Source organism: Oryx dammah, unplaced genomic scaffold (assembly GCF_014754425.2).
Source record: "Oryx dammah isolate SB20612 unplaced genomic scaffold, SCBI_Odam_1.1 HiC_scaffold_23, whole genome shotgun sequence".
NCBI lineage: Eukaryota > Metazoa > Chordata > Mammalia > Artiodactyla > Bovidae > Oryx > Oryx dammah.
In genome coordinates this window covers 82,962,426-82,983,770 of record NW_024070207.1, presented here as the reverse complement: position 1 = coordinate 82,983,770, position 21,345 = coordinate 82,962,426, and the positions used below count along the sequence as shown (strand labels likewise).

Below are 21,345 nucleotides of genomic sequence, written 5' to 3'. Positions count from 1 at the left end.
CAAAATTAATATTGATATAGTACTATTATCTAATCTGATCTGATTCAAATTTCTCCAGTTGTACAGCAGATATTTTCTAGTGTTGCTTTTCTACACTGAAATGTATTGTCATGAAATATTGGTTAAACTAATCAAGCTATGGGTTGGGGAGATTTTTGTGCTAGTGGGTTTTTCTTTCTTTTCTGCTAAATTACCTATGTGGTGATTATCCAGACAAAGCATAATTAAGAAATAAAATGTTCTTCCAACAGATAATCACCCAACATATAATCTTCCAGAAGTCCTTGGGCGATTACTGAACTTTTAAACTTTTATTAGCTGTGATTACAGGTGTGAGAAGAAACACTCTCTGCAAATGGCATTTAAAGGCAAATTCAATTTTCTTCTCATTAGTAATGTGGCCTTAAATTCTCCTGGGGCTGGTAGTATTGATCTGCTCATCTGTAGAGGACATTTTTCATTTGGTATTGCAGGAACCTTTGGTGTACATTTGACTTAAGTTGACAATTTTGTTTGAAATGTCCTTTCCAGATTGTTTTTGTTAGTCTTATAGAAGCTTAAAAGTACAAAGTGAAAAGGAACTTTTGAAGTTTTCCATATTTGTATATAAATGATCCTTGGACAGAAAGAATTCTAGCATACTTCATGGTCCTGGAACCTGAGAGAATATTCTTTTGGAGAATCCTGGAAGTCTTTTCTGGAAACCCTTGATGTCTTTGGCCCTTCCATCTTTGTTTCAGGGTGAGAAGATCTTCTACCTGATCCGTCCAACAAATGCCAACCTGACTCTCTTTGAGTGCTGGAGCAGCTCCTCTAACCAGAATGAGATGTTCTTTGGGGACCAGGTGGACAAGTGCTACAAGTGTTCTGTGAAGCAAGGACAGACACTTTTCATTCCTACAGGTCTTCCCTGGGCCCCTCTGGGAGGGTTTGAGGAAGGTGGGAAGAAGAAGGGAACTTGCGGCACCAGAACCAACCCCTTCCCCTAATGTTTTGACCTGAATGTGAGATACCCCTCTCATATCAGTTAAAGACTCAGAATTGCACGTCAGGAAAATTCAAGTGGTAACCAAAGTGGTGACCAGTGTGGTTGTTTGGGGAGGTCCAGAAGGAAGTTGATAGGCTTCTTTTGCACTGAACTGATGTCAACTTGGTGGACAGTTAGAAAACAGGACTCTCAGCCCCATGACTCTAGAGATAGTGACTGGAGAGATTGACATTGTAAGCTATAAGTCAGAATGACCTGGGTAGGGATAGGGTTTTTTTTTTTTTTTCCCTGAAACAATAAATGCCTAGGCTTTACCCCTAGAATTATGAATTCATAGATCTGAAGTGAGGTCTGAGTATGGCTATTTTGGGGGAAAAAACCTAGTTGTCTCAATTTGGGGAAAGTTGACATCTTTAGTATGTTGCATCTTCCATGAACACAGTGTGTCTCTCCATTTATTTAGATTTTTCTTGACTATCTAATTTCTTAATTCCTTGATTTCAGAATTAGTGTTAAATTTTCTCAAAATGTTCAGTATCATTCTCTATTGCAGCCACACGGACCTAGAGCTTTCCTTTTGGGAAAGATTTTAATTAACATTCAATTTCCTTAAACTTTATTAGGCTATTCAAGTTATTTTTGACTGCATGAGTTGTAATAGTTGGTGCTTTCGGAGCAATTGGCCCATCTTATCTAAGTTGTCAAATTTATATGTGAAGAGTTGTTCATAGTATTTCTTATTATTCTTTTGATATCTTCTAAGTCTCTACTGTACCCTCTTTTCATTCTTGATGTTAGTAATCTGTGAATTTCAATTTTGTTGAACGTTTAAAAGAATCATCTGTTGTTTCATTGTGATTTTCAATGTAGTCTTTCTGTTTTCAATTTCATTGATTTCTGCTTTTATCTTTTTTCCTTCTTTCTGCTTACTTTGGGTTTATTTTGCTCTCCTTTTTTTCAGTCTTGAGACAATAGCTTAGATTATTGACTTAAGATTTTTCTTCACTTTTAATGTATTTAGTGCAATAAATTTCCCCCTCAGAACTGATTTAGCTATGTCACATATTTTGATATGTTGTAGTTTTCATTTTGTTAAATGTGCTTTTTTTTAAAAGAAATGTATTTATTTATTTGGCTGTGCTGGGTCTTAGTTGTGGCATGTGGGAATGTAGTTTCCTGACTGGGGATCAGCCCAGGCCCCCAGCAATGGGAGCACAGAGTCTTAGCCACTGGACCACCAGGAAAGTCCCCTAAATGTGCTTGTTAAAAAGTTGAGATATAATGCACATACCATTAAAATTACCATATTGTTAAAGGGTACAATTCAGGTTTTCATCAAGTTGTACAAGCATCAGCACTAATACCAGAAAGTTTTCATCACTTTAAAAAAAAAGAAACCTTGTACCTATTAGCAGTCACTCCCCATTCCTTCTCCTCACCAGCCCCTATCAGCCACTTTTGTACTTTTCTTTGTATATGAATTTTCCTTTTCTGAATAGTTCATGTAAATGGAATCATGCAGTATGTGGTCTTTTATGTCTGGATTCTGTCATCCAGCATATCAAGGTTCATCCATGTTATAGCATTTATCAATACTTCATTCTTTAAATGGCTGAAAAGTACTCCATTTGTAAGGATACACCACATTTTGTTTATCCATTCATCATTTTATAGACATCTGGGTTTTTTTCGCCTTTTGCCTATTATGAATAGTGCTGTTATGAACATTCATGTACAAGTTACTGTGTTAACAGATATTATATTTTCAGTTATCTTGGGTATATCTACTTAGGAAAGGGATTGCTGAGTCATATGGTAACTCTGTGTTTAACTTCTTAAGGAATTGCCAAACTATTTTCTAAAGCAGCTGCATTTTACATTTCCACCAATGATTTATGAGGGTCTCAGTTTTTCCACATCCTTCCCGACACTTGTTTTTGCTTATCATTATGATTATAACCATTCTGGTGATGTGAAGTAGTAGCTCACTGTGATTTTTATTTTGTGTTTCTTTAATGGCTATTGATTTTAAACATTTTTCCATGTGCTTATTGGATGTTTATATATCTTTTTTAAAAGAAATATCTATTCAGAACTTTTGCCCATTCTTTAATCAGGTAATTTATCTTTCTATTGTTGAATTGTAGGAATTCTTTATGTATTTTGGATTAGACTTTTATCGGATGTATGATTTGCAAATACTTTCACTTATTCTTGGGATTGTCTTTTCACTTTCTTGCTATGGTCTGTGAAGCACAAAAATCCAGTTTATCTATTTTTTTCTTTGCTTGTACTTGGTATTATATCTAAGATACCATTGCCTAATTTGGAGTCATGAAGAGTAACACCTGTGTTTTCTTCTTAGTTCTTACATTTATGCCTTCCATCCATTTCAATTTAATTTTTGTGTATGGTGTGAGATATGGGTCCAATTTTATTCCTTTGCATGTGGATGTCCATATGTCCTGGAACAATTTGAAAAGACCATTCTTTCCCCATTGAATTGTCTTGACACCTTTGTCAAAAATCAGTTGACTATACAAAACACTCCCCCATCAGTATTTATATTGATCGCTCAGACCTAATTTAAAAAGTCCATGACCCTTCTTTGTACACTGTTAATCAAGTCATTAATGCAGTATAAGTTATCTGTGAAATGAGTCTTTGATCTTTCATAGAGAGAATTCTTTTTTCATTTAAAACAAATTCACATTTTTTGTAAAAGTCACTGTTTTGAGCACATTTCTTTGAAAAATGTTGGTGGTTTTGTAATTATTTATTTTCTTAGATTTCTTTTGCACTACAGTTTTTAGGATCCTTTTGGAAATAGTGTGACTACTGCATTTTGCAGCATGAATGGTAGTAAATGGTCTTAAGTTCTTAACAATAAATGGATTTCTCTAAAGAGACCAAAATGGTGACTTATCAGTTTTTCTTATGCCCTCTAAAAAGTGACTCTGCTTCAGCAGATACTTGCCAGTTTTTAATTTATCCATGACTTCTCACCCTACCCCACTCCCATATACCTCCTAACATCAGCTGTCTTGTTTCATCACTTCTCCGGGGGTCAGTGTGCAGTGAGCAATTTTTGTGTCAGAAATCCCTTATCATAACAAATAGATTTAACAAACTCAACTTACGTAAAGCTACCTGTGTTCTCTTCATATATCTGTAAAAAGATGTCCCTAATTGATTATGTAGTGCAAGAATAGTTGAAGATAGACCAGAAAGACTGTGAATTAATTATCCTGCCTATGTAGAAGAACAGTGATCACTGAAGAAAACTAATTAGTTGTTACTAGCCAGTTTAACTTATTCAAAGCCTCTGTTATTTTATTGCATACTAAACTAGTGAATTAGTTGGAGAGGGCAATGGCACCCCACTCCAGTACTCTTGCCTAGAAAATCCCATGGACGGAGGAGCCTGGTAGGCTGCAGTCCATGGGGTCGCGAAGAGTCGGACACGACTGAGCGACTTCACTTTGACTTTTCACTTTCATGTATTGGAGAAGGAAATGGCAACCCACTCCAGTATTCTTGCCTAGAGAATCCCAGGGATGGGGGAGCCTGGTGGGCTTCCATCTATGGGGTCGCACAGAGTCAAACACAACTGAAGCAACTTAGCAGCAGCAGCATAGACCATATGTTGGTTTATTTCTGAACTTTGAATTCTATTCCATTGATCTATATGTCTGTCTTTATGACAGTATCACACTGTCTCAGTTACTATACATTTGTAGTAAGTTTGAAATTGGAAAGTATCAGCCTTCCAACTTTGTTTTTCACTTTTAATTTCCATATAAATTTTTTAGCTTCAGATTTTGTATAGTTTTTTTTAGTGTTGGCTCTAGTTTTATATGTGTGAATATATATGCATATGTACATGTATAGATAAATATGTACATGTGTTTACATGTGTAAATATGTCCATATCTATATATGTATATACTTACATACATATATGAATCTTACCACAGTAAGATGTCTACTGGTATTGACATTTTAATTGACATTTTACCAGTTTGAGGAAAGGGTTCAAACCTTACCTCTTTTCACATCTCTTTACCTTTTATAATGTATTTGCCTTAAATATTTCCTCTGCATACATTAGATCCACATCACATCATGTTTTAATTTTTGTTTCAACTGTCAAACATAATTTCAATACCCATATAGCAGGAAAGTCTGTTGTTTTTACCTGTATTTTTACTCTTCCATTGTTCTTCCTTCTTGGTGTTCCAGGGTTCCTTCTCTTATTTCCCCTCTGTTTAGAGTTTCAGGGTAGGTCTGCTGCCAATTCATCTGTAAATGTCTTGATTTCCCTTTCACTCCTGAAAGATATTTTTGCTGAATATAGAATTTTGGGTTGATAGTTATTTTCTTTTAGTACTTTAATGTTGTGCTGCTTCCTTCTAGCTTCTATATGAAAAGATTTTGACTATCCTTCAAATTATTTTTTCTCCTGTATGTGTTATTTCTTGCCACTTTCAATATTTTTTCTTTTTTATTTGGTTTCTCAGCAATTTGACAATAATATGTGGATTTCTTTGGGTTTATACTATTATGTGTTCACTGAGCTTCTTGAATGTGTAGGTTTATGTCTTTTGCCATATTAGCAAAGTTTTTAGATATTATTTCTTCAAATACTTTTCAGCCCCACACTCTTTAACTTTTCTTCTGGGTCTTTGATGATACGAATATAACATATTTTGCTGTAGTCTTACAGGTTCCTGAGACTTTTTTTCTGTCCCATTGCATGGTTCTTTGTTTTTTGGTCTTTAAAAAAAATTTTACTGACATATAGTTGATTTACAGTGTTTCAGGTATACAGCAAAATGATTCAATTTTACATATATATATCTTTTTTAGATTATTTTCCTTTATAGTTTATTATAAGATATTGAATATAGTTCCCTGTGCTATACATATACAGTAGTTTCCTTGTTGGGTTCCTGAGTTTATTTTTCACTCAGTCTGTTTCCTTTCTCTTGTTCATGTTGGATGCTTTCTGTTGTCCTGTTTTAAAATTCTCTGATTCTTTTCTTCATTGTCTCCATTCTTCTGTTGAATCCATTGTTTCATTATATATTTCAGATGAAGTATTTTTTTAGTTCTATAATTTCCATTTGCTTATTTATGGATTATCTCTCTACTTCTTTTGCTTGTTTCCAGCATGTTTGTAATTGTTTATTGAAGCATTTTTATGATAATTCCTTTAAAATTCATGTCATATAATTCTAACATCTTTGTCTAACGTTATATTGTATAATTCTGGACTTTTCTGTTACTCAGATCTATTTGTTTATTCTTACATTGATTTGATTACATTGGTTTTATAGAATGTTTAAGGCAAGTCACACACACCCACCCCCATACCCATCTGCTTTCCTCTTTTATAGTTTTCTATTCCCAGGCATTTATTTACCCATCTTTAAATTCTTTGCTGAGTTTTAACATGGTTGGTTTTTTTTTTTTAACACTGGACACTTGGTAACTGGTAAATTGAACTTGTTTACCAGAGATTTGAGTTGAATTCATTTGTTTCTTGGTAGATACTCCCACAATCTGCTTAGTTCTACAAGCATTTCATGTTTACTGTCTGCCCCAACATTGTGCTAGGTGCTAGAGATTAAAGATGTATAGGCCATTTCAGTATAATGTTCTAATAGACACAATAGAGGTATTCACCAGAAGTTTGGGGAGCACAGAGAAGAACACTTAGTCTGGCCAGAAGTTTGTGACAGTCTTCTCAGAAGAGTGACACCTGAAGGGTAAGTGGCTACTGATAAAGGAAATAAAGGTATAAAAGACCTCTCAGATTAGGGAAAGACATAAGCAGAGCAAAGATGTGTGAAGCAGTTTATGAATACTAGAGCCTAAAGACCAAAGGCTGGGAGCAGATGAAGCTGAAAAGACTGGCAGGCTGAACTTACTTCGGAGGCAACTGGGGACTATTAAAGATTTATTTGTTTAATTTCTCATGAAATATTTTAGATGAAGCAAAATAGTGAACATTTATGTGTTTATAACTTAACTAAAAATATATTACAAACATATTTGAAGCCTTCTATATATCTCTCCTCAATTTCCCATTCTGCCCTCTCAGAGCTAGCCATTGTCCTAAAGTTGATGATATCATTCTCCTGCATTTTTATCCCTTTATTACATAGGTAATGCCTTACTAAGCAACTAAGCAGTGTATAGTATTGTTTTACATGTTTTTTGGTGGGGGGAGGGGGTGTGGTCTTAACCTCCAGTCACTAGAGAAGTCTCTGTTTTACATATTTTTGTTATACAAATAGAATCATATTACATATATTTTTCTCTGAACATTATAATTGTGAGATCCTGTTGATATGTGTGGCTATTGCTCATTCATTTTACTTGCTTTCTATTATTCCACTCTACAGCAATTTATCTATTCTGTGGATGTACATTTCATTTAAGAGTTTCAAGCAAGAGATGATATGGGCAGATTTGTATTTTGGATATATCACTTAGGATTGGGATTTGGAAGATAGACTTCAGAGATCAAGATTGTTGTGGAGCAGTAGTTTACAAACACTTTGGACTCTAGCTCTCTTTATACCCTTAAATATTATTGAGGATCCCAAAGAACTTTTATTTATGTGGTTTATATGTATTAATATTTACCAAATTATAAATTAAAACTGATTATTTAAAAATATTTATTAGTTCATTGAGAAAAAAGCAAGAATAAACCCATTATATGTTAGCATAAGTAACCATTTTTATGAAAAATAACTATTTTCAAACTAAAAATTTAGTTAAAAGCTTGACCTTCACATTTCTTCAAATCTTTTTAATGTTTGGGTTAATAGAAAACTTAAGGCCCTCAAATCTGCCTCTGCGTGTTATGATATCATCTCCTATACCCTTTGAAAAACTCTACTGTATACCTATGAGAGAATGAAAATTAAAAAGACAAATAACATCCTAGTATTATTATGAACATAGTTTTGACCTTGCATATGCTCTGAAAGAGGCTCTAGGAGCCCCAGGATTCCCTGTATCACCTCTTAAAGAACCATTGGTGTTAGAGGAGACAGTTTGGAGGCTGTTATAAGTAGCATAAGTAAGAAATAATGAAGGCTCTGAACCAAACCATTAGTAGCTTGGATGGATGAACAGTAGAAGAGGAGATGAATATGAAAGAGATTTAAGAAGGAAAATCAGGAGGTCCTAGAAAGCAGTATAGGGTCAAGGGCAAGGAAAATAATTTAGTTTCAGCTAGGTATATTCTTCACAATCAACCTGTGAAGTGGATATTTAGCTAGAAAATGGCAGGATTTGAACCCATGTCTAACACAAAAAGCTCTTTGTTTTACTTAGGACAGAGTTCGAAGAGGTAGTCATAGCAAGGAGATGATGCCTTTCTTAGTGATAAGAGAGAAGATAGGTGAGGCACCAAAGAGATTTTGAAGTACAGAGAGGGGGATGTAGAAGGAATTTATTAACCCCATAGGTTGGTCCTGTACAGGGTTATAATGATGACAGACTTGGCCTGGATGGGTGTTGGGAATGTGGAGGAACCTAGAATATTCTGAGTTACTGCCAGACTGGATTCTCCAAGGTATTGTGTTTGAGCTGAGTGGGCAGTGGAGATGTCCAAAGGAAGAAAGGCCCTCTGCCAGCTATGATTTTTGCCTTGTTACACTGCAGGATGGATTCATGCTGTGCTGACCCCCGTGGACTGCCTTGCCTTTGGAGGGAATTTCTTACACAGCCTTAATATTGAAATGCAGCTCAAGTGAGTCCTGAAGCTCTGGTGATCCCAAGTTGGCCATTTCCATCTGCTGGAGTCCTTGAGTTCTCCCCTATAGTGAGGAGTACAGCATAGAAGGAGGCGAGATGATCATAAAGGAATGGATATTGGTTCCTGATGATGTTCAGTGGAAGATGAATACCTCTTCCTCACTTAGCAGTTATGTGACTATCAAGTCACATAATCTTTGAGCTCAAATTTTCTAACCCATAAAATGAAGTCTTAAAGGATAGTTGTGAGGATTAGAGATAATGGATACAAACCATCCAGAACAATACCTGATACATAGTAGGTGCCCAGTAAACAGTATCCTCATCATTGTTATTGTTGTAACTACTTCCTCCAGAGCCTATGAGATTGAGAAGCGGTTGAGCACAGCAGACCTCTTCAAGTTCCCCAACTTTGAGACCATCTGTTGGTATGTGGGAAAGCACATCCTGGACATTTTTCGAGGTATGGAGCCCTTTGCCAACTGTCCTTTTTGCCCTGTTCTCATAACCAACACCTCAATCAAGATACAGTACTATTCTATCACCACAAAAATCTCTGTAGTGCTACCCCTTTATAATCTCACCCACTCTCTCCTGTTAAACTATCCATAACTTTAGGAAACCACTGATCTGTTTTTCATCTCTCTAATTTTGTCATTTCAAGAATGTTATAAAAATGGAACCAAATTTTGTGATCTTTTGAAATTGGCTTTTTACTAAGTATAACGTAGAGTAAGGCATGGATTTTAAATATCTTATTTAATAAAAGGAGCTGAGAAAATTGGATCACAGTAAAATTATTCCTATTCTTAAAATAAGAAACTCAATCTGAATAGTGTCAGAGTTCTCTGGATATCCCTACCTCGGGGACAAGGCCCAGTCCTACGCTGACCTCATTGGTTTGGTCTTGGGTATCGGCCCAAGTAGAAGCCAACCTACTGGGTTTCTTCTTTCCTGGTTTGCTCTGAAATAGAGTGGCTCCCTTACTCAGACTGAGATTTCCCAAATGACTTGGCCAGGAAGAGTTACAAAAAACCTCAGAGGCCAGTGAGTATAGTCTCTTATGCAATACCTCAAGCCCTTATTCTGCCACCTAGATAGACTGTCATGTAAGTGTTCATTCAGGGGCTAGATGACTAACTGCTTATTATCTGTTCTGAACAGCTTCAATTCAGTTCAGTCGCTCAGTCGTCTCCAACTCTTTGCGACCCCATGAATCGCAGCACGCCAGGCCTCCCTGTCCATCACCAACTCCCAAAGTTCACTCAGACTCAGGTCCATCGAGTCAGTGATGCCATCCAGCCATCTCATCCTCTGTCGTCCCCTTCTCCTCCTGCCCCCAATCCCTCCCAGCATCAGAGTCTTTTCCAATGAGTCAACTTTTCGTATGAGGTGGCCAAAGTACTGGAGTTTCAGCTTCAGCATCATTCCCTCCAAAGAAATCCCAGGGCTGATCTCCTTCAGAATGGACTGGTTGGATCTCCTTGCAACTTAGTTCAGTAGAAAATTCTTTATTGAGCCTAAATTTGGATGTTTGTTATAATCTCCTCCTGGAGTAACTCAGAACAAGGCATTAATGGCTCTTCAGATCTGTGTAGGTGGCAATTGTGGTCCTCTTGAGTGTTTTGAAACCCAAGAGGCAGAGTAGTGTAGAAAGAAGACTGGTGTCAGATTCTGACAGACATGGTTTCAGTCTTGGCTTTGTCACTTACCAGGTGTGGCCTTTGTATTCTTTGCCTCTCTGGGCCTTATTTTCTGAACTATAAAATGAAGATGATATCTGGCTTACAGGGTTGGGTATAGGGTTCAATGAGATAGTAGATGTCAAGGTACTCATAAAATGAACACCATTATAAGAACTGAGATCTAGAGTTATGCTCAGAACCTTGAACATTTTCTCTGGTTGCCTGAAAAAAAGTAAAAAGTCCTTCACTTCCCTGCATGGTTTCTTTGACACTCTACCTTCCTCTTTCCCCCTGTAGGTTTGCGAGAAAACAGGAGACACCCTGCTTCCTACCTGGTCCATGGTGGTAAAGCCCTGAACTTGGCCTTTAGAGCCTGGACAAAGAAAGAAGTAAATATACTTATTTCTCTATCTACTTTAGAGGTCTACTGTCAGTAGGGACTGGCTTTGGAAAGATCTTCTGGGGAGGTAGAAGATACCAGGGAGGTTTGTGGGCTCCTGGCATTAGAGTGGAGGACAGAAGAGTATTAAGAAAGAAAAACTTCACCTGTAATTTTAACACTCACAGAGGGTATTAACATGTGGATATATTTTGTTTTGTTTTTTTGTAATATGTATTTTAAAAACATGATTGCTATCACCCTGTACATATAATTTTGTATCTGAATTGATTGGTTTATCTTAATTTTTCTGTGTCACCAAGTTCTCCAAAAACATTGATAGTCACATGATATTCTTTTGCCGGGATGTACCATCCTTACCTAACCACTTGTTTATTGTTGCTTCCTTTTTATTTATTTATTTGGGGAATAGTTCTAGAAAATCATGCAGTAAATATCTGTTTGCATTAGTCTTTGTCCTTCATCTCTTGATTGTTTCTTCAGGATAGATTCCTAGAAGAGCAATTGCTAAATCAAAGTATATGAAAAATGTAAGACTCTTGATGCATGCTGCCAAAATGGCTTTTTAGGAATATACCAATATCCATCTATCCAACTGAATACTAAACAGCTATAAAAGAGATTAAGGAACCTGTCTATATACTGATTTGGGAAGACTTCTATAATTTATCATGTAAAGGTGTCTAACCGTATGTATAGTGTGCTGCCTTATGTGTAAAGCAGGAGAGGGGATAAGAACTATATTTGTATGTGCTTGTATTTGCCTGAAGACACAATCTGGAGGGGTTCAGAAGAAAGTAATAAAAGTGGTTACCTGTTGGGGTGGGCTAGAGGGGCTGATGGCAAGAACAAAGTCTTTTCAATATATATCTTTTTATATTGTTTGATTTTTGAGCTATGTGAATGGATTACCTACTCAAAATGTTTGATTTATTAGAAAAAAACAATTTTAAGAAATGCAAAAAAGGAAACACCAATATATTCTTTTATACTTCTGATATTCTTATACATTCCTTCCCCTGCATACAGTAGTTTGAGGAGACTCTTCAGCCACTGAAGGCTTAATTTACTCAATTTCCCCTTTTCCTGTTGACAGCCTTCCCCTCAAATATTCTTGCACTTCATGTTTTGGGCCTTCTCTTGCTCTCTGGACTCACCTGTACCTGGGCTTTAGCCTTTGATTCTGTTTTGCCACATCCCTCAGGTGTGGCTGCCTTGGGTTTCATTTCTGACTGTGCATCCCACCAGACCCTTCTCTGAAGTGAACTTCGATTGACTCTGTCTCAGGAACACCTTTAAGGGAGGGAGGTGGGTAGGTCCTAAGCACTCATGTCCTGGGCTAGGATGGCCTCAAGGACCAAAGAATGGCCCCAGACAGTGTGACCAGAGGGAGCTGGAAGAGAGGAGGACATAGAACTGAGGAGCCCGCACTCATGGAAGAAAACTTTTGTGAAGTGCAAATGACTTCCATGAGAAGCACTTGCTCCTTCACCTTTCCAGAGCCCCTGGGCAGGGAGGAGGGAGCTGTCAGGGTTATCCATTTGGGTCACATGGGTTCTCAGCCCCCATTGCTGCCCAGCCACCAAAATAAATTCCAGATGATTAAAAGAGTTAAACCATGGGAAGCAAGGAAGAAATGCTGAGGAATTTTTATCAGTACTCTTTGGATACAGATTTCAAGTCAAAACTGGTGGAAGAAATCACAGAGGAAAAGCTAGAGAGGTCTGTCTGCATAAAGATGTAAATAAAATCATTAATGAATTAAAAAAGAGATAACCAACAGGTCCCTCCCTGAGTTGCTGTTGGGCTAGCTGTGGGCCTATAGCTGCTCAGCAGTGAGTTCTGTGCTCACAAGTGAAGAGGCTGGGTTCTTCCTGAGGTTCTTGACTTTCTGAGGGGTGTGGTTAAAGCCCACAACTAAGTTCCTCACACCTCTTGACACTGTCCTTTATGTTTTGCAAATATTTCCTCCCAGTCAGTGGTTTGCCTTAACAATGTTTTTTAAATAAGTCTAATTTATCAGTTTTTCTTTTATGATTCATACTTTTTATGTCCTAAGAAATCTTTGCCTAACCTAAGATCACAAAGATTTCCTTCTCTGTTTCCTTCTAAAAGGTTTATAGTTTTAGTTATGGCATTTATTCTATAATCCATATTGAGTCTGTGTATATCTGATGCAAAATATAGAATGAAGGTCTTTTCTTGCATGTGGATATCTGATCAGTCTAAGTACCATTTGTTAAAGAGACTACCCTTTCTCCATTGAATCGCCTTGGTAACTGTTGAAAATCAGTTGTTTCTTATGTGTGGATCTATTTCTCATGCGTTTTGTTTGACAGGCTCTGCCAGACCATGAGGATGAAATCCCGGAGACAGTGCGGACTGTTCAGCTCATTAAAGATCTGGCTAGGGAGATCCGCCTGGTGGAAGTAAGAAGCATGGGAACAGGGGAGGCATTTGAAAAGGGCTTAAGACTCAAGTGGCAGGTCAGGCTTTTGCAACTGGCGTGGGAGCTCGGGAAGAATTGAGAAGACCCCACCAAGGACCCTATTCATTCATTCAAATAATTATTATGTGCCTCACATATGCCACATGTTGGGCTAGGTGCTTAGGACACATAAGTAATTACAGTGCCTGCCCACAAAGAACTCACAATCTAGTAGAGTACCCTGGGCAAAGTTAACCTGTCTGAGCCTCAGTTTCCTCATCTCTAAAGTGGCTATAGCTAATAACTACTGAGGGATTGTTAAGAGGATTGAATAAGGTAATATAGATTGAGCACAAAGTATAAGACTGGGCAGATAGTGGGTGTTCAATAAATTCTGATGGTGGGTCATGTGATTGTGGGTGGTGGAGGTCATAGTAGTAGTTGTTGTTATTAATATTTTTACTCAGTCTCTGCATTCTACAAAATGGCAGTTCTCCCGGGTTGAAGATGATTACAAAGCCATGTTTCAACAGGTGGCATATACCACGAGGCAGTGAGGTGTAGTGGTAAGAGACTCAGAGAAACTTGGGTTCTGGTTTCTGCTCTGTCACTTGCTAGAAGTTCAGGGCCTCAGTATCCTTATCTGTAAAGTGGGGACAATACCACCTTTTCAGAGTTTTGTTATGATTAAGAGCTAATGTATGTAGAGCCCCTTGCACAGTGCCTGGCAGAGTAAGTACTCAATAAATGAGAGCCATTGTTGTTACTAGACTTTGCAGTGAAGAGAGAACTCAGTGTGGGCTGGTGAAGTAGCAGAGGCACCAGAGGAGAACTGGACTTGAAGTTTCAACTTTCTTTTAGCTCAGAAGCTGTAAAGTTCCATTTAGCACCCAGAATACAGGCACGAAACATGCTAAAGGGTGGTCAGAGTGCGCTACTGGGAAGTTGGACTTCTAGCCTCACCTCTTGCAGCATGTTCCACTGCCTGCACCATTACACCATGGCTTAACGTTGCCTGCCTCCTACCTAATTTTCTTCCACTTCCATCTGTCAGAATCCATCAGGGTTTAGTTAAAATGCCTGTCTTTTCTCTGGCTATGTAAGTTTTGTATACACAGAACTTTGGGTTGGTTGGAAGAGGACTTAGAGGTGGATGATATCTTTTTCACTGGCTTTCAAATGTTTTGAAGAAGTGAAATCCTTTTTTTTCAAATGAAATCTTACATGGAAGCTCAATATATGCAACCAATTGAAGCATAGCTACTATGAATAAGTAGCAGTTATGAAGGTGGGAGGCTTAGAGCTCCACTTGCTTCTCTTATTTGCCTTCCACCTACCTCCAATCCCCAGGGAGGCTCTTCCCAAGAAGTTCAAAGAAGCCACAGAGCATCTTTGAAAACCATATTTCCAGTCTGCTCCGTTAAATTTACAGCTGAGAAAACAGATCCCTAGAGTGATCAGAGCATTTACCCTTGGTCACAGAGCTAATGAGTAGCAGATTTAGAACTAGAAGCTCTCTTCTCTTAATTCCTGTAGTCCTTAGAGTTGGAACCACACATTTTAGTACTCAATTATTTTCTGTCTCATGTCAGCTGCTCTTGGAGTCTTTTCTCTCCAGTTTTGATAGTAGTGCTGGGCTTTTTCTCTGCTCGTCTTCTTACTCGTCAATGGCTGGGTAAAGAAATGCCACCCGGTAAATTCTTGATGACTTTTGTGCAAAAACTAGGGTGTGCATAAGTGCCTATGTGGAGCATCTTTAAGCCCCTTCATGGCAGTACCACCAGTGCCATGAACAGACCTCTGCTCTTAGTGTAGAGAGAACCCTTGAGTAAGCTCTAACCCCTCATGTCCTAACACTCTTGTAGGATATCTTCCAACAGAACGTTGGGAAGACGAGCAATATCTTTGGGCTGCAGAGGATCTTCCCAGCCGGCTCCATTCCCTTAACCAGGCCAGCCCATTCCACTTCAGTATCCATGTCCAGGCTGTCACTGCCCTCCAAAAGTGGTTCAAAGAAGAAAGGCCTGAAGCCCAAGGAATTCTTCAAGAAGGCAGAGCGAAAGGGAAAGGAGAGCTCAGCCTTGGGGCCTGCTGGCCAATTGAGCTATAATCTCATGGATACATACAGTCATCAGGCACTGAAGACAGGCTCTTCCCAGAAAGCAAAGGTGGGTGCTGGCCAATGGGTTCAGCCCAACCCTTTTGGGTCCCTTGGAAGAGCAGAGTATCAAAAGGAAAAGCTCTCCTGTCGTCCCACCTCCCTTAGGGCCCCTGGTGTTTGGCTACCAGTCCCACTCATTTAACAGGCATTTATTGAGACCTTGTCTATGCTGGGCACTGTGATAGCTGCTGCAGACAATAACCCTCAAGAGGCCAACAGGCTAGTGAGAAAGATAGGCATAAAAAGAAATGAGTGCAATGAGATGTGGATGCCACAATTAAGGGTGAGTGTGGGACCCTGAGACACAGGGGAGGGGATGATTGTATCTGGGTAGGGATGATGGTCAGGAGCTCTTCTCAGAAAACATGACACTTGAGCTGATCTTGAAATACTAGGATAAGAATGATATTTGAGTACATGGTATATGAGTGGCAGGTTGGAGTCTTGAACAGATTTTTTAGAAAAGTCCTCCAGGGCCCCGCCTTGCTTAAAGATTGTGGTACCCTCCATGGGCATGTGAAAACGCTCCACCCTCCTTTTAGGGAACATGTTTTGCAAGATTGATAGGTTTCCCCTGAGCTAGCCATACATTCTCAACCTTCTGCTCTTGTGATCATTTGGGTTGGAGATGGGGGGACAGCATAGTTGAAGACCTTGGTTCAGGTGGTTTTGATAGTGAACTCTACCAGTAAAACCAGAGGGAACTGGTTATTCTGATTCACATGGGAGTTCCAGACAGGTGACAACTGAGCCTCCTCCTCCTGCAGTTCAACATCACTGGCACCTGCTTGAATGACTCAGATGATGACTCGCCAGACTTGGACCTTGATGGGAATGAGGGCCCGCTGGCCCTATTGATGTCTAATGGCAGGTGAGGTGGGAAGAAGAAGCAGAGATGCTGGGATTTTTGGTAGCAATATGCAAGGCATGGAATTGGGACCTGGGGCTGGGACATGGGTGAGGGAGGAACTGTACTTGGGGAAATACCCAGATATTATCAGAAAGCATTGGTTAGTACAGAGAACCATGGTAGTGCTGGGAGTGGGTAAGGGGAGAGATCTGGAACTAATTGGCAATTCTGAGAAAAATCTTGTATAAGTTCTAGTAATTTCAGCAAGTCAGTGGATCAGAACTGTTGGCAGGAATAGGAAGTAGTATAGTATACTGGATAAGAGCATTAGTTTTTTATATACCTTTTGTGATTCAGTTTTTAGGAACTTATTTTGTAGAAATATTTGCCAGGTGTGTAAAGAGAAATATTCAGTGTTCACTATATCATTGTAATAGTAAATAGTTGGAAGCGCTCATTAATAAGGGTTGGATAAATTATGGTACATCTATGGAATAGAATACTGTGTAACTTAAAAAGAATGAGTTTAGTATCTATTGATGTGAAAAGATTTCCAAGATACATTTTAAGTGAAAAAATCAGGTTGCAAGATAATATATGGGAATAGTTCATTTTAATTTTTTAAAAAAGCATCTATGCATATGTGTGTGTGTAAAAAAGTAATGTACAGTCTTTTACATTTATTTATTTGCCTGTATTGGATCTTAGTTGCAGCATGTGGGATCTCCGTTGCATCATGTAGCATCTTTGGTTGGGGAACAGTGACTCAGTAGTTATGATGTGCAGGCTTTGTGCTTGTGTCCTATGGGCTCCAGAGCATGCGGGTATCAGTAGTTGCCGCATGTGTGCTGTCAAGTTGAGACACACAGGCTCCAGAGAGCATGGGCTCAGTAGTTGTGGCATGTGGCATGTGGCTTTGTGGCATGTAGAATCTTAGTTCCTGACCAGGGATTGAATTCCCTGCATTGCAAGGTAGGTTCTTAACCACTGGGCAACCAGGGAAGTCCCTTGCCTTTATTTTTCATTTAACTTGTTAAAAGAGGTTTAAAATGCATGCAGTTTAAAATTCAATAAGTGTGAAAGAATACATAGGAAAAAATTTTGCTCCCACTCTTCTCTGTTCTCCAGTTTTCCTCTGCACACATGGAACACAAATGTCAGTGCTTTCCTTCCAGAGATGTTTATACACATTCATGCAAATAAATATATCAATGTTTGTTATATATTTTATGCTTGTCACACCAAACTTGTAACAGTAGTTATCTCTGGAAAGTAGGATAGGGGAGGCAAGAGAGGAAATTTTCACTTCAAAAGCATTTGAATTTTGTACAGTGAATATATATTAGTTTTCTTAAAATAATTTTTAGCAGACTGTTTTCTAAAAGAATAAAAGCACATTTTGACAAAAAACTTGAGCTTGGGAATCAGACAATCCCGAATTTGAATCCCAGCTCTGACACATATTCCCTATGGCAAGCTAATTAACATATCTGCATCTCTCTGTCTTCATTTTATCTGTTCTATAGATAAAACTTATCTTAGGGTTGTTGGAGGACTAAATGAAGTAATGTATATAAAGTGCTTATTGCAGGTCCTGGCACATAGTAAATGTTTAATAAATGGTTGCTTTTATAAATATAATAATGAAGTTGAAAATGAAAGATGACAGTGGTGGTGATGATGATGATAGTTGTGGGTATGGCCAGAAGCTAACTAACTAGGTTGTCAGAAATCCTCAAACATGTAGGGAGACAGAGGAAGATGGTAAAAGTTATTTTCTGGACACTCAGAACACCAGACAGGAGCAGTCAGGAGCTAAGTATAGAGTATGAACAGTGTAGGAACACAAGGGACAAGGATACCTTAACAGCCTTTTTGTAGGAAAAGATTGTTTTCAGATCTCAGGGGTGAGTATAGTAAGTCTACCTGGCTGGGAAATACATGAAAAGGGAGTGTGAAGGCAGGGCAGATTCTGAAAGCAGCAGAGCTGTCTTTGTGATTTGAGAACATAGTTTCTCAAGAATAAGATAGACTGAGCATTGCCTTTGTCTAGAACCTATGGTTGGTCTGCTGGGGAAGAGAAAGTTGAGAGTCCTGAGGTTCCAGCCTATAATGGTTTTTAAGGACATGAGATGTTTTCCCTTTCCTCATCAGTATTCCTTGTGCTGCTTCTAGTACTTCCTTCCACCTGCTAGAGGCTGCTGCTAAGTGAACCTAGGGAGTCCAGGTACAGTAATATTTACAGATGATATGATACTTACTATGTCTGATCTTTTCTCCAGAATAGTGCCATGTTTTGTGGGAGCTGAGGTGCAAATGAAACAAGATTGGATGTATGTTGATAATTGCTGAAACTTAGCTGGGTCCTCGGAGAAGGCAATGGCACCCCACTCCAGTACTCTTGCCTGGAAAATCCCATGGATGGAGGAGCCTGGTGGGCTGCAGTCCATGGGGTCGCTAAGGGTCAGACACGACTGAGTGACTTCACTTTCACTTTTCACTTTCATACATTGGAGAAGGAAGTGGCAACCCACTCCAGTGTTCTTGCCTGGAGAATCCCAGGGACGAGGGAGTCTGGTAGGCTGCCGTCTGGGGGGTCACATAGAGTTGGACACGACTGAAGTGACTTAGCAGTAGCAGCTGGGTCCTAGATACATGGGAGTTTTTAATATTTTTTTATGTTTGACATTTTTTCATAGTTAGAAGTTAATAAAAGATCAAGGTTGAATAGCTACCATTTATTGAGCACCTGCTCTGTGTCAGACTCTATGTTAGCAATTTACATACATTATTTAGCCCTTACAACAACCCTTAGGGGTAAGTGTTGTTATCCCTATTTTACTAATGTGGGAAAGTGAGACCCAGAGAACTATAAGATTAGCTACCATTGGGTCACTTGTTATATGTCAGTCTCTACATTAGCTCATTAATCCTCCCAGCAACCCTTTGAGGTAGAAAACAGCTAATTCACTAAAAGCCAGTTCACCAAATGACTATTCGTTGAATGTATATTCACCAAAAACTTGTTTCTCTTGACTTATAAGGCTTATTTGAGCAGTTTGTACTGGTTAACATTGTTTACCATGTGTGGTAGAATTATTAAGATTTAAGCTACTTTTGAGTTCTTTCTACTTTATATATTTTAACACGTTTTTTGAGATATAATTTACATATCATATAATTAACCTTTTTTAAGTGTATAATTAAATGACTCTTAGTAAATTTAAAGAATATGCAACTGTCACCACAATCCAATTTTGGAACATTTCTATCACATCAAATAGATCACTCATATCCACTTACATTCAGTCCTGGTTTTCTTCCCCAGACCCAGGCAACCAGTAATCTTCTTTCTATCACTATGAATTTGCCTTTTTAGATACTTCATATAAATGGAAGTCATTTAGTTCCTATGTAAATATAGTCTCTTGTGTCTTGCTTCTTTCACTTAACATGTTTCTGAAGTTCATCCATGATGTAGACTATATCATTAATTGATTCCTTTTTATTGCTGAATAGTATTTCATTGTGTGGATCTACCACATTTACTTTGTCCATTCTCTAGTTGATGGTCATTTGGATTGGTTATGCTTTTTGACTGTTATGAATAATGGTGCTTATGAGCATTTGTATGCTAGTTTTTGTGTGGACATGTTTTTGTTTCTCACTTAGGAATAAAATTTAGCTTTTTAAGTAACTGCCAAAATTTATCCCAAAGCATCTACCATTTTACAGCCCCACTAGCAATTATGAGTTTTTCCATATATTAGCTAATGCTTATTATTGCCCATCTTTGTTATTATAGCCATTCTGATGGATGTAAAGTGGTATCTTATTGTGGTTTTAATTTGCATTTCCCTAATGATGTTGAGCATCTTTTGGTGTGATTATTGGACATTTATGTATCAACTTTAGAGAAATGTCTGTTCAGATCTTTTGCTTACTTTCTAATTCATTTTGTCTTGTTGTGTTCTAAGAGTTATTTAAATATTCTGGATTCGCATCCTTTTCTAGATAAATGATTTACAAATATTTTCTCCCAGTCTGTGGCTGGTCTTTTCTTTTTCTTAATGGTATCTTTTGAAGCACAAATGTTTTGAATTTTACCTAATCCCAGGCCACAAGATATTTTCCTACATTTTCTTCTCGAAGTTTTATAGTTTTAGTTTTTACATTTAGATATATGATCCATTTTTAGTTAATTTTTGTGTGTGATATAAGGTAAGAGTTCACGTTCATTTTTTTGCATGTGATATCCACTTATTTCAGCATCATTTGTTAAAAAGACTATTCTTTCTCCACTAAATTGCCTAAGCACCTTTGTCAGAAATCAGTTGACTATAAATTTAAGGATTTAGGTCTAGATTCACAATTCTGTTCCATTCATTTTTATCCTTATGCCAATATCATACTACCTTGATTACTGTAGCTTTATAGTAAATTTTGAAATTGAGTAGTATAAGTCCTCCAACTTTGTTCTTTTTTGAAATTGTTTTGGCCATGGCCTTTGTATGCCCATATACATTTTAGTTTCAGTTTATTAATCTCCACAAAACTAGATGGATTAGATAGGATTGCATTGAATCTATAGAACAATTTGGAGAGAATTGCCTTTGTGTGAGACTGTTTTTATGTTCTCCTTCACTCTCTCTCCAGTACCAAGAGGGTGAAGAACTTATCCAAGTCTCGGCGAGCCAAGATCATGAAGAAGGCAGACAAGGCTAGGGTGGTGTCAGAACAGGTGATGGAGGATGAATTGGACTTGGATTCAGATGATGAACTGCAGATTGATGAGAGACTGGGAAAGGAGAAGGCGACCCTGATAATAAGACCAAGTGTGTACTTGTTCTATTTCTTTCTTGCCCTGCCCATTTCAGTTTGGTTTTGGTCCCTTCAGTAGACTCAAGACCTTAGGCCTGAGCTTGTTGACTTTCTGATTTACCAGCTCTATAGGCTTTCTTTGCTCTAGAGATTAATTTATGAACTAATTCCTTACCTCCTTAAATTACTTATCTGTGGTCATTACTTTCAGGAAAATTATAGTTTTAGTCTCTTTC

The 21,345-nt window shown here is 38.1% G+C and overlaps 1 protein-coding gene across 3 annotated transcripts in view; it reads left to right on the top strand.

Annotated features, from left to right (window-relative positions):
• Positions 1–21,345, top strand: part of PHF8 (PHD finger protein 8) — a 109,087-nt gene that overhangs the window by 47,365 nt on the left and 40,377 nt on the right. For 2 of the 3 annotated variants that reach the window (XM_040266044.1, XM_040266045.1), the window contains exons 8-15: positions 741–903; positions 8,672–8,759; positions 9,121–9,227; positions 10,747–10,838; positions 13,189–13,278; positions 15,143–15,445; positions 16,206–16,309; positions 20,945–21,123. In XM_040266044.1, coding sequence (XP_040121978.1) covers positions 741–903; positions 8,672–8,759; positions 9,121–9,227; positions 10,747–10,838; positions 13,189–13,278; positions 15,143–15,445; positions 16,206–16,309; positions 20,945–21,123 — 1,126 coding nt within the window. The remainder of the gene's footprint in view (positions 1–740; positions 904–8,671; positions 8,760–9,120; positions 9,228–10,746; positions 10,839–13,188; positions 13,279–15,142; positions 15,446–16,205; positions 16,310–20,944; positions 21,124–21,345) is intronic. The other variant, XM_040266046.1, reaches the window with a different exon arrangement.